Source organism: Amborella trichopoda, chromosome 4, assembly GCF_054954075.1.
Source record: "Amborella trichopoda isolate Santa Cruz 75 chromosome 4, AtrichopodaSantaCruz75HAP2 v2.0, whole genome shotgun sequence".
NCBI lineage: Eukaryota > Viridiplantae > Streptophyta > Magnoliopsida > Amborellales > Amborellaceae > Amborella > Amborella trichopoda.
The window spans coordinates 11,849,518-11,865,487 of NC_142339.1; the positions used below are offsets into that span (position 1 = coordinate 11,849,518).

At 34.6% G+C, this 15,970-nt stretch overlaps 1 protein-coding gene across 1 annotated transcript; it reads right to left on the bottom strand.

Moving 5' to 3' along the window:
* Window positions 1–8,739: 8,739 nt before the first annotated feature.
* LOC18430569 (uncharacterized) lies at window positions 8,740–11,811 on the bottom strand. Its single transcript, XM_020665077.2, has 2 exons — window positions 11,360–11,811; window positions 8,740–11,242 (listed from the first exon to the last, which is right to left on the bottom strand). Exons 1-2 carry the CDS (start codon window positions 11,766–11,768, stop codon window positions 9,186–9,188), a joined length of 2,466 nt encoding a protein of 821 aa, XP_020520736.2. The 5' UTR covers window positions 11,769–11,811; the 3' UTR covers window positions 8,740–9,185.
* Between the last annotated feature and the right edge of the window lie 4,159 nt (window positions 11,812–15,970).

Below are 15,970 nucleotides of genomic sequence, written 5' to 3' on the forward strand. Positions count from 1 at the left end.
GTCCTATATATTTTAATTGCCTTCCGAATTTTTCGGTGCCCTTATCTGATCAAAATCTTTTGAAGGTTTTAACTCTGAATTTATGGATCCTGGATCTCAAAACAAAGCTTTTGTTTATAGAATCTATGTAAAGTTATGAACACTTTATGTCCAAATCTGAGGCAAATGGATACAAAGGGTCAGAGCATTTACCTTGGGTACCGGTTAAATTACCGGAAAGATGGTCTCTTCAGTCTTAAAATCAAACTAAGATTCCTAAAAGTAGAGAGCCTGAACAATTAATCGAATACTCGGATGGAGAAATTGAAATACAATTTCCATCGTCTAGAAAAACTAGACTAAGTATTTTCAATACACTTCTTAAAAATCCGCCAAGAACCTCTACCTCCTATATTCCTCAATCAGATTATGAAAAAGCCCGTAGTGATAGAATAATCCTATAAGGACTTAGAAAAGCTTCAAATCAAGTCCAACATCTAGTATATCGAGTTAACACTCCAAGTTCTTCTCTAACTGAACCAGAAGAGTCAACCCCATCAAAATTTGACTTTGATCTACCTACAATCCAGAGTCAAGACGAGTTTGTCATTAATAAAGAATGGATTAAAAGAGATTTCCTTTCAGAAATAAAAAGACAAATAAGGGAATGGTTTTTCCAAGAATTTAAAGAAGAATTAAAGGATGCTTTTCATAAAAAGTTTAATAAATTTATGATACAACATAAAAGGAATGTGAAATTCTTCAAATGGCTTAAGTATATTCTTAAAAAATAAGGGATTAAGCTTCCAGAATTTAAAATAAATATGTCTGAAAAGGCCTTTCAGACCTTTCACACTATGAATATCCCCTAAAAACGAGTTTACATTTAAAAGGAGAGAAGCTTGAAACTAAAGCTTCGCCCTTTAAGTTGGGGCCTAAGGAATTTGGATATCATATGGCCAAATTAGAGGGAATACCACACATCATAGAACAGAATAATTACACAAATCTTTTCCGACAAACTCTAGGAAAACATACCACTAGATTTGAAAATGTCTTGAATAATCTGTACGGAAAGAAAAGAACGAAGAAAATCAAAAGGAAGCAGTGTTATTCAAACCACCACCAAGTATAAAAGAGGGAAAATTTAGCCTGCAAGGAATAAAGAAGAAAGAAGATAATAATAAATTGGTTGATGAGTTAGTCAAAAGACTTGCAAAACTGAATATTAATGAGAAGGGAAAACCTCTCATCGGTGAGTTACAAGTTCTACAAAAAGATCAGAATTATACAAACTAATAAAATTTTGGGATAGAAAATGCTTTTAAAACAGAAAACTTCGATCTTAACAGAATAGATTACGGGAGGAAAACTAGGCCAGTTGCCCAAACTAGAATGCATTATCCTAGACCCACTCCTGTTGATCTCCAAATAGAATAATATCTTATTTCTAGTTCTGTGTCCTATTCAGAAAGATCAATTGTAAATTGGAATATAGATGGCTTGTCTGAAAATTAGATCCTTGTTCTTATGAAACAGATGACAATGTATGCCACCGCTTGTAAAGTAAGTGGAAACAAAGATCATAGAATTGTCAAAGCTATCATATGTGGCTTTACAAGATGGCTTAGAAGATGGTGGGGTTTTCATATGGATGAGATTGCAAATGATCAAATCCTAAATATTACTAAACAATGGATTCTTAAAACTGAAGTCGACCCTGGACAGGTCCAAGAAAATGTAGTTGACGAAGGTGATGCAATTAAAACATTTATCTACACTATCACCCTTCACTTTGTTGGAAGTACGGCTCTCTTAGCCGCTAGATCAGAAGATATGCTATCAAATTTATGTTGCCCAACAACACTTTCTCATTTTAAATGGTATAAAAATGTTTTCTACTCTAGGTTATTATCTAGGGAATATAGTAAGACAGATCATTGGAATGAAAAATTCATAATTGGACTTCGCCATCTTTTTGCTGAAAAGGTTAAAACACGGCTGAAAAATAAACATGGAGGAATTATTCGCTATTCCCTTTATACCCTTAGAGAATTATTAGCGGAAATTTGCGCTAAAGGTCTTGCTTTGTGCACTGACCTGAAACTCCGAAGACAATTAGTAAAACAAAGAATGACAGGGAAGAAATTACTATGAGACTTTTGGGAACAGTTTGAGTATAATACTTTACCCTCTTCTAAACCCTCTCACAAAGAAAAATACAAGAATTTACAAAAGTCAAAATTTAAACAATCGCAGGGAAGAAAATAAACATTTCGTAAAAGATTTATGCAAGATCACTCTTTCAAAGTGTAGACCCTTAAAGTGCACAACATTTTTAGACATTTAGATACCCTTGTCTTATAGGATAATAACTTTTTGTTTAAGGGTATTTTAAGTTATTAGACATGGGTAACTAGAAATTCCCAATAGAAACATAAATATTTATAAACAATAATGGATAATGACATTATCGATATGGTGTGTGATGTCACCCACAAGATGCATCAATCGCTTTTAACTACTAATAGAATGCAACTTTTTTCTTGTAAAAGTATCCATTTTACCCTTCTAACTGATCAAAAATGCCCCTACTTGAAAAAATTTGTTTTCAATTTAATGGTATTTTAGTGTCAAAAAATGTTGAGCACTTTAAGGGTCTACACCAGTAAGTGGTGTAGCCTAACAAAACCCTATATATATATATATAAAAAAGCTTTTTATGTTCACCTTACAACATAGAAGTTCTATCCACCCCCAACCATCCAGCCGTCCATTTTTTATCAAAGAAGTCACTAACCATTTGATCTTAGATCTGACATCTCAAAATATTTTCTTTTTAGTTTTTTTAATAAAAATTTTCTGAATAAGAAATTTGGTACGTGTCATCTTCTCATTGGGGTGCATGTATAGAAAATATTAAAAATAATTTTTCAATAAAAAGTAATTACAAAATATCCCTTGAATCTTTCAGGGCATTTTGATCATTTTATTTTATTGAAAGTAAATTTTTTATATTTTTTGATTGTGCGAGATTAATAGAGGAATGGACAGCCAAACTTGGGTGACAAAATAGTCTATAGAAAAAAAATTAAAAATAAAACAGTGCAGAAACGTGACATTGTGATTGGGGTAATCTTAGCCCTCCATTAAAAAATGGACGGCTGGATACGGGGGAGGAAAGAACTTCTATGTTGTACGGGGAACATAGAAAGCTTTCCTTATATATATATATATATATATATATATATATATATATATATATATATAGAAAAAGATTTGGTGAGCCGGCTCGCCTATAGAAAACCTGTGAGCCGAACGGCTGTGATTAATTCATACTTTCCAATGGACATGATGCCTTGTGAATCACTGACACCTCGTGCAGCGACCTCTCTCTCTCTAGCATCCCTCGCTCTCCCTCTCTCTCCTTCCTCCACCCTGCACGTGAGCAGCAGCACCCTACCCCTCTCTCTCCTGTGAACCCAAGAGCAGTAGCACCGTACCCTTCTCTCTCCCATGAACCCAAAACTCTCGTTCTTTCTCTCTCTCTCTCTCTCCCATGAACCCTAAACTCTCGTTCTCGCTCTCTCTCTCCCATGAACCCTAAACTCTCGTTCTCCCTCCTCCACCCTGCACGCGAGTAGCAGCACCCTGCCCCTCTCTCTCCCATGAACCCTGCCCCTCGGTCTCCCTCTCTCTCTCTCCCTCCTCCACCCTGCCCAAGAGCAGCAACACCCTGCTCCTCTCTCTTCCGTGAACCTGAACTCTCGCTCTCCCTCTCTCTCTTCCTCCTCCACCCTGCACGTCAGCAGTAGCACCCTGCTCCTCTCTCTCCCGTGAAGTCTGAACTCTCGCTCTCCCTCTCTCTCTCTCCCGCCTCCACACTGCATGCGAGCAGCAGCACCCTGCACAGGAGAGAGAGGGGCAGGTTGCTGCTGCTCGCAAGTTCACGAGAGAAAGAGAGGCAGAGTGCTGCTGCTCGTGTGCAGGGTGGAGGAAGGAGAGAGAGAGGGAGAACGAGGGACCCTATAAGGAGAGAGGTCATTGCACGAGGTGTCAGTGATTTGTTAGTGATTCAGAAGGCATCATGTCTGTTGGAAAGTATGAATTAATCACAGTTGTTCGGCTCACAGGTTTCTATAGCCGACTCACCAAATCTTTTTCCGATATGTATAAATATATATATATATATATATATATATATATGGTAAACCTTACAACAGCTAGCCACCTATAATGAATAGTATATAGGTGGAATGGAAGTCGTCAGATCTTGGGTGTATATACCTAACACTATTGCGTACCATATGAAAATATAAAAGAAATAATTTTCAATAACTTAAAATGACCAAAATAGCCCTATCATTTTTTGCGAGTATTTCAGTCATTTCATATTTTGGGAAATATTTTTTATATTTTTTTATTTGTGCTCCCTATTTTTTAGTACCCGTGTCTAAAATTAAATTGTGATTTGATTTATAAAAAAATAATTAAAATTAAAACATTGATATGCATTCTGAACCGCATGATGAAGATCTGACGGCTCTCATTCTGCCTATATTACTGTTCATTATAGCTGACCTGCTATTGTTAGTGTTTTATATATATATATATATATATATATATATATATATATATATATATATATATATATATAAGGTTCAAATTAGAAACGGTTGTGATGGGTGTATTTATCAAAATAATCATTTTTTTTATTAAAAAATTATTTAAATAGGTAACTTAACCATCAAGCAAGGACAAATTTAAAATTTTTACAAAAGTACAATGGCATTTGAAAGTTAGTGTGCTGGAACTTTATTTGTAGAGTGCATTATCCTTTAGTTAAAATTCCAATTTTTTCCCTTATGAAGATCCCAAAAGTACCATTTATCTTCTAATAATATTTTTATAAAATTGCCCCATAAAAGTAACTTTCTTTAAAAAATAGACTAGAAAATTGATAAATCCACCCTTCACAACTCTTTCTATCTTGAATCTTTGTAATTAGAATGGTTGTAAATTTTAGATTATCCATATCTATATATATATATATAAGGTCATGTTAGCTCACTAGCTGACAACTACAATGTATGCCCAACGGCCTAGATTGAATCTGGGCCAATCTACCGATCATGACCTCATTTCATAATATCATTTTAATATGTTTTATACAAGTGCAAATCACATGAAATTTCACGCATCCATTCTTCTCATGAAGGCACACTTAATAAAAATAGTTAAAAAATAATTTGTAATATTTAAATTTTCAAAGGTATTTTAGTCAAATTATTTTTGTAAATTATTTTTTGATATTAGATTCTCATTTTTAAAAGAGAAAAAGACAAAAAGAAAAGACATTCAAAATTTCAAGTGATTTGTATTTCTTAAAATTTAAATACGAAATACAATCATGACTATTGGATTAGCTCAGATTCAATCTGACTATTGGGCATACACTGTAGATGTTACCTAGTGGGCTAACATGATATATATGGGAGAAGATTCTATTAGGGTCGAAAAAAGATGGTTTTAAGAAAAATTGATTAAGAGATGGGGACGTTTTAAAAAGGAAAATAATTTGATAGGGTTGCAACTCTATCAAACTAAGTAAAGTCTCAACTCATAACTCATCGATGTTTACAATTCAAGCATTGGAAAACTTTTACGTGGATTATCTCGGCTTGAAAATTGTGGTTGTAAAAAGAAATTAGGATTTTAAGCTCTAAAAAATAATATATATTATAATAAATTATTTAGACCATACATTTCATCCTAAAAATATATGTCCATAGATCCACAAGTTCTGTATAATTTTTTTTGTTTCAAATTTTATTGTCGGTATTTGAAATTGATTTTAGATCCATCATGGAGATTTCCGTTGCCAAAAGTGACTTTCCAAATAAGGATTTGACGTGAAGCTTTATTTTGTTTTCATAAAATCCTAGGCCTTATAGAAATTTCATCTTTCTTAAAATATAAAAACATAGATTATGGCAGAAAATACAATCCCGATGCATTCAAGAAGCCTTTGATGTGAATGGACAATTTTAGCAATAATACTATTTATTGTGTAAATCCATTTCAGAGTGAGAGGCATCTTCGCACGATTCGCCATTAGGAATATTCGGGTCCGAGTCTGAGTCCAGCCAGACTCGACTCGTACCCATAGTCATAGGATATATAATTGCAATCATGTGTCGTTATGCACGCGTTAGATGTTTATATTGTCACAATATTGACAATATTGACAATATTGTTACAATATTGTCATAATATTGACATACATTATTATTGTCACAGGGACCCAACAGGTCTGGGTATGGGTCTAAATTTTGGATCGGATTACTAAACCCGAACCCGACCTGTTGTCTCCCCTAACTGTGAAAGTAATGAGCACTTTAAAAACTCCTTGGAAAATTGGTAAAAACCATGAAATATATAGATACGAAGGTCTTCAAGTTCTAAAAATAGTGCACCTTGTAACATATTATCTAAAACAACATATTTATCGATCGCCTCTATCTTCACAAATAACTTTAAATTTCATACGTAAATGTCGAAATAGATTTTTTGGGCCATCAAAGTGTGTCCAAAATTACGTATTCTGAACTGATTTAGCGATGCGCCTTTAAAGGTGAGACATATACAAACAGCACCCTCCTCCTCTGTTTACATAAACAAAAAAGTAATAGATCTTTTATTAAAGGGTGTGATTTGTATAAGGTTGAAATTATAAACAATCAAAGTAAGGCACACCTTCATGTTGTTTCAATATACAAAATCTTAGTAATAACTTTAAAATTTATTTTCATCTTTAATTATAATATTTAAATATTAAAAAATAGTGTTGACCTAACAAATCGATGAACATTTAAAAATATCGAAAATTGATGGTCTAGTAATACGTTACAAGATGCACTATTTCTAAGACTTGAAATCTATTTTATCTCATGTCCATACATCTTCAGCTTGAGATGATAGAATTGAGGGTTACTCAGCATCAAAGCAACCTCTTCGAGTGAATTTTCGAGGAGCACCTTAATTTGATTATTTAGAACCTTACCCTTTTATGAACTTTTCCCTATACAATAAGGTTGGAGCGACATATTGTTCTAAGGTTGCAAAGACCTTATTTGAAAATACAAAAGAATATAGTCCTCCAAGATTGCCCACAAATGTAAGCAAGGGAATCACGCAGTGGATTTGGCCACCTCCTTGGAAAATTTAGGCTTTTATTTATAATTATATTTATAGAATGATGCTATTGTAATAAGATATATTTTTAGGGAATACTACGTATACGCCACCATTTTTAAGAATTATACTCATGGACTGTCATTGTATATACCCTCATTTTTTATGTTCTCTTGGTCAGAAAAATGAAACAAAATCTCATTTTAATTAATAAAATACTTTTTATAAATAGGAAAGGCATGACTTTTAATATTTTCCTTTTATGAGGAGCAAATAGCTCCATTTGGCTCACTATAAAAAGTTGGAGAGCTAAACTCAAAAATAAAATATTTTAATGTCTATTTTCTTAAAAGAAAGTTCTCATGAGGCCTATTAAGAAAAAGGCTGTTGCACCTGCCTGTTGATGTAGCCCTTGGAACTACCATCTCATGCACCTTCAAATTGCCTTTTTATGGACTAGTATTTTAAAACCTCAATCGATGGGGTAAATGGTCCACCACATAAATCACTGATAGATAACTGGATCGGCAATCTAGAAAAATATTAAAAAATAAAAATAAAAATAGGGCGGAAGTAAAGAAACATTAGATAAGCATAATAAAAGGGAAAAAAGAAATGTGAAATGCGAAATTTTATGCTGGGAACCGGTTATAACTGATACCTTTACAAAAACAGTTCTGTCCCTGCTGATTCTCTGTCTGGATCAGCGATTCACAAGCTGGATCGCAGCGAGTTAAAATATTTTTGCTGCTCATTTTCTGACATAATAATCAATAATCCATAGACGTGAGTCACTTAGACTACGCTTAAGTTATAAGGTAGGTTCTGCAGTTTAAAAACTAACCTAACCTAAGAAGAGTACTGATGTTGTAACTTTTTCTCAACATCAGCACTTTCTCAACATCTAGTATGTTTTTGTATTCCTTCTCCATGCCCATGATACATACAAAACTACTTGTTTGGCTCCAAATGAAAACGAATATGCATTTTTTCAGATTTGGATGCGCATTTGCTAGGTTTTGGATGGTCAGATCAAGCTTTTAAGATCTAGCTTATTATTTTTTTATTTTTGTAAAAAAAATTTGAATCAAGAAAATCCATCCTCCCTAGTGGCCTGGTCGTACAATAATAGTTCACGCTCGTCTTCATTTAAAAGAGAAAAATATGGTTATAATTTACCTTAAGCAAGACCGTGCCTTGAAAACTAAATTGAAAGTCAAAATTTGGAATTGAAAAGTTGTTTTTTTTTTTTTTTGGATATATTAATGGTGGGAATTGAAGGGAGACAATTGAACGAAGTTCTTGAGAGACTCTTTGATACACCAAGATTACCTAAAAATGTGGCTTTACGTCCATTCGTGATCTTTTATTCCATCTAATTTCCTTCGTAATCTCTAAACCCAGTTGTGTTAGGTTCGGATTTTGTTCTATCCTTTCAAAGGTATAACCCGGTTGGCATCTTTGGACTGCATTAAATAAGACTCTACAGCCTTACTTTAGAAAAAAATTAGTTAAAATAAAAAATAACTAGTCTGAAGATCCTCAGTCCGATGGGCAATTTGGAAATGAATAAAAAACGACCTTCTGACCGAACCTTTACATATCTTACAACCTTACAATAGAGTAATTGTGCCAAATGGTAACATTGTTGCCCATTGGATTATTGTGTGTGAACAGGAGAAGAAGTCGAATGACTCTAATGTTTACGGCAAAATGCACGAAAAAGTCGGGAGACTATCGCGTCCATGGCCCTCACACAAGCATGTCCTCTCTTGTTGCCAAAAAAAAGAAAGGCTAGTGCTCCCCAAATGCCAATAGCATAACCCAAGCCAATGAAAGCATAGAACGCAGGTGTCATCTCCATCCACCCTTCCTCTCCTTCTTCTTCATCTTCATCTTCATCTTCATCTTCACCATCATTATAGCTCGATGCAGTTGGCACATTTGATGACAGAGTTGTCGAACACCTCTTTCCTTGTGTATTCAGGTTTGGGTTTCCACTAAAAGAACTCTCATTGAAAGTACAGAATTGTGTTGTCTGGTATCTCACCGGATAGATTATTATTTGCAACAGAAAACATGGACAAATGGGTAAGTCTTGTCAATTGAGAAGGAAATTCATCTGAGAGTGCATTGTAAGAAAGATCTAATGTTGAGAGACCCAAGAACCCTCCAAAGGATTTGGGAATTGGACCTGTTAGAAGATTGTTGGAGAGATTCAACATGGCAAGTTCTTTTAAAAGCCCCATGTCTAATGGAAGAGGGCCACTTAATTTGTTTTCCGACAAATCCAAACCGGTCATGTACTTGAGAGCATCCCCGAGATAACTATATATATTTCCCTTTGTAAATTCCACCTTCTCTTGTGAGATTGTGTAAGGGCTAAAATAAGAACCAAATTTGGTAGAAAAGGCGCAAAATGGGGCAAAATGATATGAAATGGAACCAATAAAGGATGCATTTGTCCATGCAGAAAAATTATTGAAGCAAGGAGGTATGGGACCTTCAAGGTTGTTTTGGGAAAAATCTAAGACGGCCAAACTTTTTACTTGACACAATTTGAGTGGAATATGATCGAAAAAATTTCCTCGCAAGATTAGCACTTTCAATTCCAAAAGCCCAAATAATTCAATTGCCATGGGAGCATATAATTTATTATTTGCAAGATTTAAAACAGTTAGAGATGGACTACGCCGCAACAAGTTCCTCGGTATGGTTCCATTGAATGCATTGTTATCTAGATGGAGTGATACCAAATTTGGTAATTTGAAATGTTTGGATTGCAGGGGTCCGTTCAAGGAGTTCTCAGACAGGCTCAAAAACATGAGGTAATGTCCTCTGATCAAATTGGGGGGTATTTCTCCAGTGATTTTGTTGTTTGATAAGTCCAAAATTGTGAGGTTATAGGGGAAAATGGAAGGCAAGTTTCCTGAGATATTGTTGCTAGACAAATCCAACACTCTCAATCTTTTAAAGCCATTGATGTAAAACATTAAGTCATCATTAAGGAAATTCTGGGACATTTTAAGTGATTGCAAATTTGGAAAATAACTATGGGAAATTTCTTGGAAAATTCCTACTGATTTGGTTGTTAGAGATATCCAAATTAATGAGGTCGTAAGATATGTTAGGCAAAAATTGTACTCCTGTGAGCAAATTCCCATCCAACAACAGTTCTCCAGTGTTTTCGAGTAACCAAGAGGGGATATTCCCTGTAATGTTGCTCTTTGAGAGATCGACAGTGACTGGTTTTGAGTGGATAGGAAGCTTGGAGAACTTAAGTCGAACCTTCTCATGTCACACGATGACAACTTGAGACCATTAAGCTGGAAAGCAGGCGTAAAGTTGTTGTGGGAAATGGTTAGCATAGGGTTTGCAGAGAGGTGGACATATTTGAGGCTAGAAACATTTGCAAAGATTGTGAAGGAGAAATCACCTGACAAGTCATTATCATTGAGATGAAGACCACTCAAAGAGTAAAGCTTACCTAATTGGCGTGGGATAGAACCTTGCAGGTGGTTTTCACTAAGCACGAGACTTTTAAGAGAGGAGAGGTATCCGAATATAGGAGGTATGTTTCCTTGTAACATGTTCTCTTCAAGATTTAATCTTCTAAGGAGGGTGAGGTTGGCAATAGACAACGGTATGCTCCCTTCAAGTTTATTTTTGCCGAGGTCAAGCCGTTCCAATGATAATAGGCTGCCAAGAGATTCTGGCATGCTACCGGAAAGTTGATTCACATATAGGTTTAGACTATTGAGACGGGACAAGTTACCCAGAGTTGATGGTATGCGTCCTTGAAGCCAATTCCCATATAGATAAAGCTTTTGAAGGGAAGAGAGCAAACCCACTTCCTCTGGAATTCTTCCATTGAGATCATTGTAATGCAAATCCAGCTCAACCAAAAATGTTAGGCCACCAATGGATGTCGGGATGGGTCCTTGAAGCCGATTCCCATTTAGATCAAGTTTCTGAAGGGAAGAGTGCAAACCCACCTCCTCAGGAATTCCTCCACTAAATTCATTGGAAACCAAGATTAACTCGCGCAGGTTCTTTAGCTTTGAGAGCTCTGCAACCATAATAAAATAACCATGCGCAAATTTTGAGAGCCCAGTAATTACTATCACCTATCACGAAACAACGATGAAGAGAATATGTATAAATTTGTCTACTGAACGAGACTCACCTTTTATGGGCAACACACCAGCAAAGAACCTCAGTTCCAAATGTTGGAGCTGGCTGAGTCTAGTTAAGGAAGAGGCATTCAGCATGACAGAGTTTGTATATCCATTGATCTTCCAAGGTGTCCTATATACTCTGAGACTCACAACATGAGATGAGGAACTGTGGCACTCCACTCCTTCCCACTCACAACAATTCAACCCCTTCCATGAATCCATTTGGACCTTCAATGTAGCATTTGGGTTGGAATGAGAAGCTTTGAAATCCAAGAGGGCCACTCTTTCATTTTCTCTACAAAATGGGGAGCCCTCTAAGGCCCTGGAGAAATCGAAAAGGCACATGACAGCAGTGTATGATAATATTGGGATAAGACGCAGAGGGTGGGGAAGAAGGGCTCCGTTTTTAGCTTCCATGGTGCTTCTATTGACTAAACAAGCACTGATGAAATGCTTGCTACAAGCCCTCCTCGCGAGTCCCTTCTATAGGGGAGGCAAAATTTACGTGTGGACCCAAAAACTAGTTTCGGGGAATTAGAGAGTATTTCATATTTTTATTGTCAGGTCTAAAAGGTTTTCGATTTTTTTATTTATTTTATCTTTGTTTTTAAGGTTCTAAACTTCAAATTTAAAATCGATTTCTTTTCCGTCTCCATGAAGAGATAAGTTGTCAAGACTTGGCGTTCTGAAGACTTTTCAACGGTTTTTTTTTTTTTTTTTGACCATTACCAAAATTTGATTACTTTCAATAACGTTCTTTTTATTCATTTTTTACCATTAACAAAATTTGATGACTTTTAATGACTTTCGATTATTCTCCCAATTTGTTCGTGTCCACAAATAATATTAGGGGTGTGTTTTGTATAGAGCCGATGCTTTAAAATATCAAAGTAAAGCACACCTTCACTTAATGTCGAGAAATGTATTTTTAATACTGTAAATATTTATAACAGCCTTAAAATATATTTTTATCTTTAATTATAAAGTTTAAAGTTTAAAAAATAACGCGGATCGAACACATCTATGAAAACATGAAAATCTTGAAGTTTGACAGTACAAATATAGGTTACAAGATACACTATTTTAGAAATTAGAAATCTATTTTTTTCTCATGTCCAAGCATCTTGATGTCGGGATGATCAATTTGAAGATATTTGAACATCAAAACCAACTCTTCTAATGAAATTTTTGAGGTGGGCTCTAATTTGATTGTTTAGAGCCTCGACTCTATATAAACGTTTTCCTAATATTAGAGTAGAGTTGTAGATGAGTTGGAAAAAAATGTAGTGCGCTTAACTTTAAACCTTCACACATCTAATTTCCGCCATCTACTCACGATTCCTATAATTAATCAACTCATTTTCAGCTAGATCTCTGCATCATTAAATAAAAAATTTCATCTAAAGGAGAAAAATATATAATTTATTTGGGTAAAGTTTGTGCGCCCAAGAAAACAGCGGGGTTGTCAAATGAAACAAAGAAACGAATGCATATTAAGAATTACACCAAGATATCATTAAGGGGCCAAAACTCATCCCAAACATTAACGAGACCAAAATGTCTCGATTTATTTCGTAGTTTTCATTTCACTCGGGTTTCTTCCTAATTATATATATATATTAAAAATGCCCCAATTCCTATGTTTAGGGTTGGGAACCCTAAACAAGCAGAAGCATTTTAATAATTTGATCCACCCTGAAGAAGTAGGGATACTCCTGTCATTTGTGTTAGGCCTCTTAGGTAGGTCAAATTAGTAAAATACCCAAAGTTTTCCAAACCAAGAGAAAAATGGGCATTCTTAAAATTATTTTTTTAAGAGGTGCCTGTTTAATTAATAGTGAGAAATTTTGAAATAAAGTTCTTAAATAATTAAGTTGTTTTTTTTTTCCCATTTAATGATTTTTGTATGGGGTTATGCCATCTTATATGGTATAACAAGTTTTTCCCTCTAAATGTGGTCGCCATTTTCCTTTGCCTCCCCAATCGCCTGCCTGAAATAATTAAATTTGTATTTTGCTACAATTTACCTGAAGTATCCACCTGAAATAATCAAAGTAAGCCGTCCATTCTGGCATTAGAAATCTCTTTGATGGACTAAAAATATATTGCCACTCCCAATCGTAAATCTTAAAGTTCCAAAATAGTTGAAACTCAAATTTTTAATAAATACTTGAAAATCTTAAAAGTGGACGGTCTAGATGACTTGTATGGAACTTAAAATCCTTTTTTCTTTCATCTCCATACATTACATCTTGAGTTCGAGAAGATTAATTTAAAGAACTTCGTTATCAGCTGTGCAATGTGCCATGTGCCATATGCGATTGTTGCCCGTACAATTTCTACGCATGAAAGATATCCGCAATGCATTGACCAGGTGATTGAGTAACACAAAATTGGACCTAGATCTGGACCCGGATCTATGCAGACCTGATGGGACCCAACCCAAAAATAAAAAAATATATATTTAAATTTATTTTAAGTATTATATTAGATATATACAAGGACTATTTAAATATTATAACTAAAACATATATTTTTATTTATTTAAATATCAATAAAATGTTATTAAAAATATATAATATTAAATATTACTTAGATAATTATTATTAGGCTTGGCATTATTTGAGTCGGAGCTGGGTCCTAACTGATCGTTCCAATAGAAAATTTTGACAGGATTGTTTGAATTCATCTTATCCAAATCCTCATACTAGTTTTGGAAACCAAAAAGCAGCACTTGCTCTACAAATCCATTTCCAAGACTTATAAGTTTGACTGATACAGTTAGCTAATTTATTTACATTTATTATTGGGTGCGGTTTGTATAGAACCGAGACTCTAAACAATATTGTCGAGAAATATGGTTTCAATATTGGAAATATTTATGATAGCCTTAAAATATATTTTAAAATTTAATTAAAAATTTTAAAGATTAAAAAATAGTGTAGATCTAGTAGATATACGACAATTTGAAAATCTTGAAAATTGACGGTCAAAATATACGTTACAAGATACACTATTTTCAAAACTTAAAAGGCATTTTTTTCCTCATATCCATGCATCTTGATGACGAGATGATCAATTTTGAGGATATTTGAGCATCAAAACTACCTCTTTTCATGAAAGTTTTGAGGTGGGCTCTAATTTGATTGTTTAGAGCCTAGGCTCTGTACAGACTTTTTCCATTAGAAAATATTTCATGTTTTGAGAATTTTATTGTCGGGTGTAAAATTGTTTTTTATTTTGATGTTTTATTTTATCTTTGTTTCTAAGGTTCAAATTTAGAACCGACTTCTTTTCCTGTTTCCATGAAGAGAGGAGTTGAAGACTTGGCTTTTGATGACTTTCAATGACCTTTCTTTTCTTTTTTCTTGTTTTCGGTTTTTTTTTTTTTTTTTTACCATTAACAAAATTTGGTGACTTTTAATGACTTCCGATTATCTTTGAAATTTAGAGGCCAATGTGTTTGCCGCCAAATAACAGTAGCGTAGATGGCACGAACAATCACCATCACATATGAGAATTGTAGATTAGTTGGAAGAATATGTCATGCGCATCAAATTTTCCCACATTGCTTCCATCATCTCTAACAGTTTTTTCTTTTCTCATTTAAACCTTCATGCATTAATTTCCGCAATCAACTCATAATTTTTATAATTACTAAAAGGCCTTTGCTTATTATTGAGGGTTCCCAAACCAAAAGCAAGTTAGGCATTCTTAAAGACATTCTTTTAGGAGGATCCTCAATTAATAGTGAGAAAATTTGAAGTAAACTTTATTAATTAAGATGTTTTGGGCCATTTAATGATTTTTGTAAGGGGTTAGGCCCTATTATATGGAATTTCCCAAACATTATTTGATTTTTCAAGTGTTGTCAAGTTTTTCCCTCTAAATGTGGTCACCATTGTACATTTGTGGTCCTTTGCCTCCCCAATTGCCTGCCTATAAATGTGAAAGAATTAAATTTGTATTTTGCTACAATTTCCTTGAGGTATCCATCTTAAATAATCCAAGAAGGCACACCTCTAAATCATGTCGAAAGATGGAGTTTCTATACATGAAGATAGGCACAATGCATTGACGTGATTGAGTAAAAAAATTTCCAAGACAAATGTAGAAAGTCAAGTCCTCTTAAAACAATCTAAGAGAGAGAAAGACGTGTGGGTCCTCTCCATGTCAAGAGGGAGAGACAACTAAATCTCCAAGTCATTGGAGAGAGAGAGAGGCAATTGTTTGCATCGATGACTGAGGCTATTCTATTCCATCAATAAAAAATCTTCTTTTGAAACAATGGCAGGAGCCATTTCTTCCGCAAGCGGGCCCCTAAGTTCATTGTTTGATGTACAATGTGTGGACTTTCTCCTCCCTGCAGCCCCAAAAGGGCGTTATATTGCCCTCATAGGCACCAACTTAAGGGATAACTTCTTAGATAAGGGTGGCAACACGTCGAGTCTGGCCAGACCTGGACCCGACAAGACCCAATTGGAACGACCAAAAAAGAATATATATATATATAGAGAGAGAAAAAGTCTTTCCAACGTCTACAGATGATAATAAATAGTTATTTTGCCTACCCTTATCACCGTCCAAATTTCATCGCGCGGTTAAGATTGTTTAGTAGT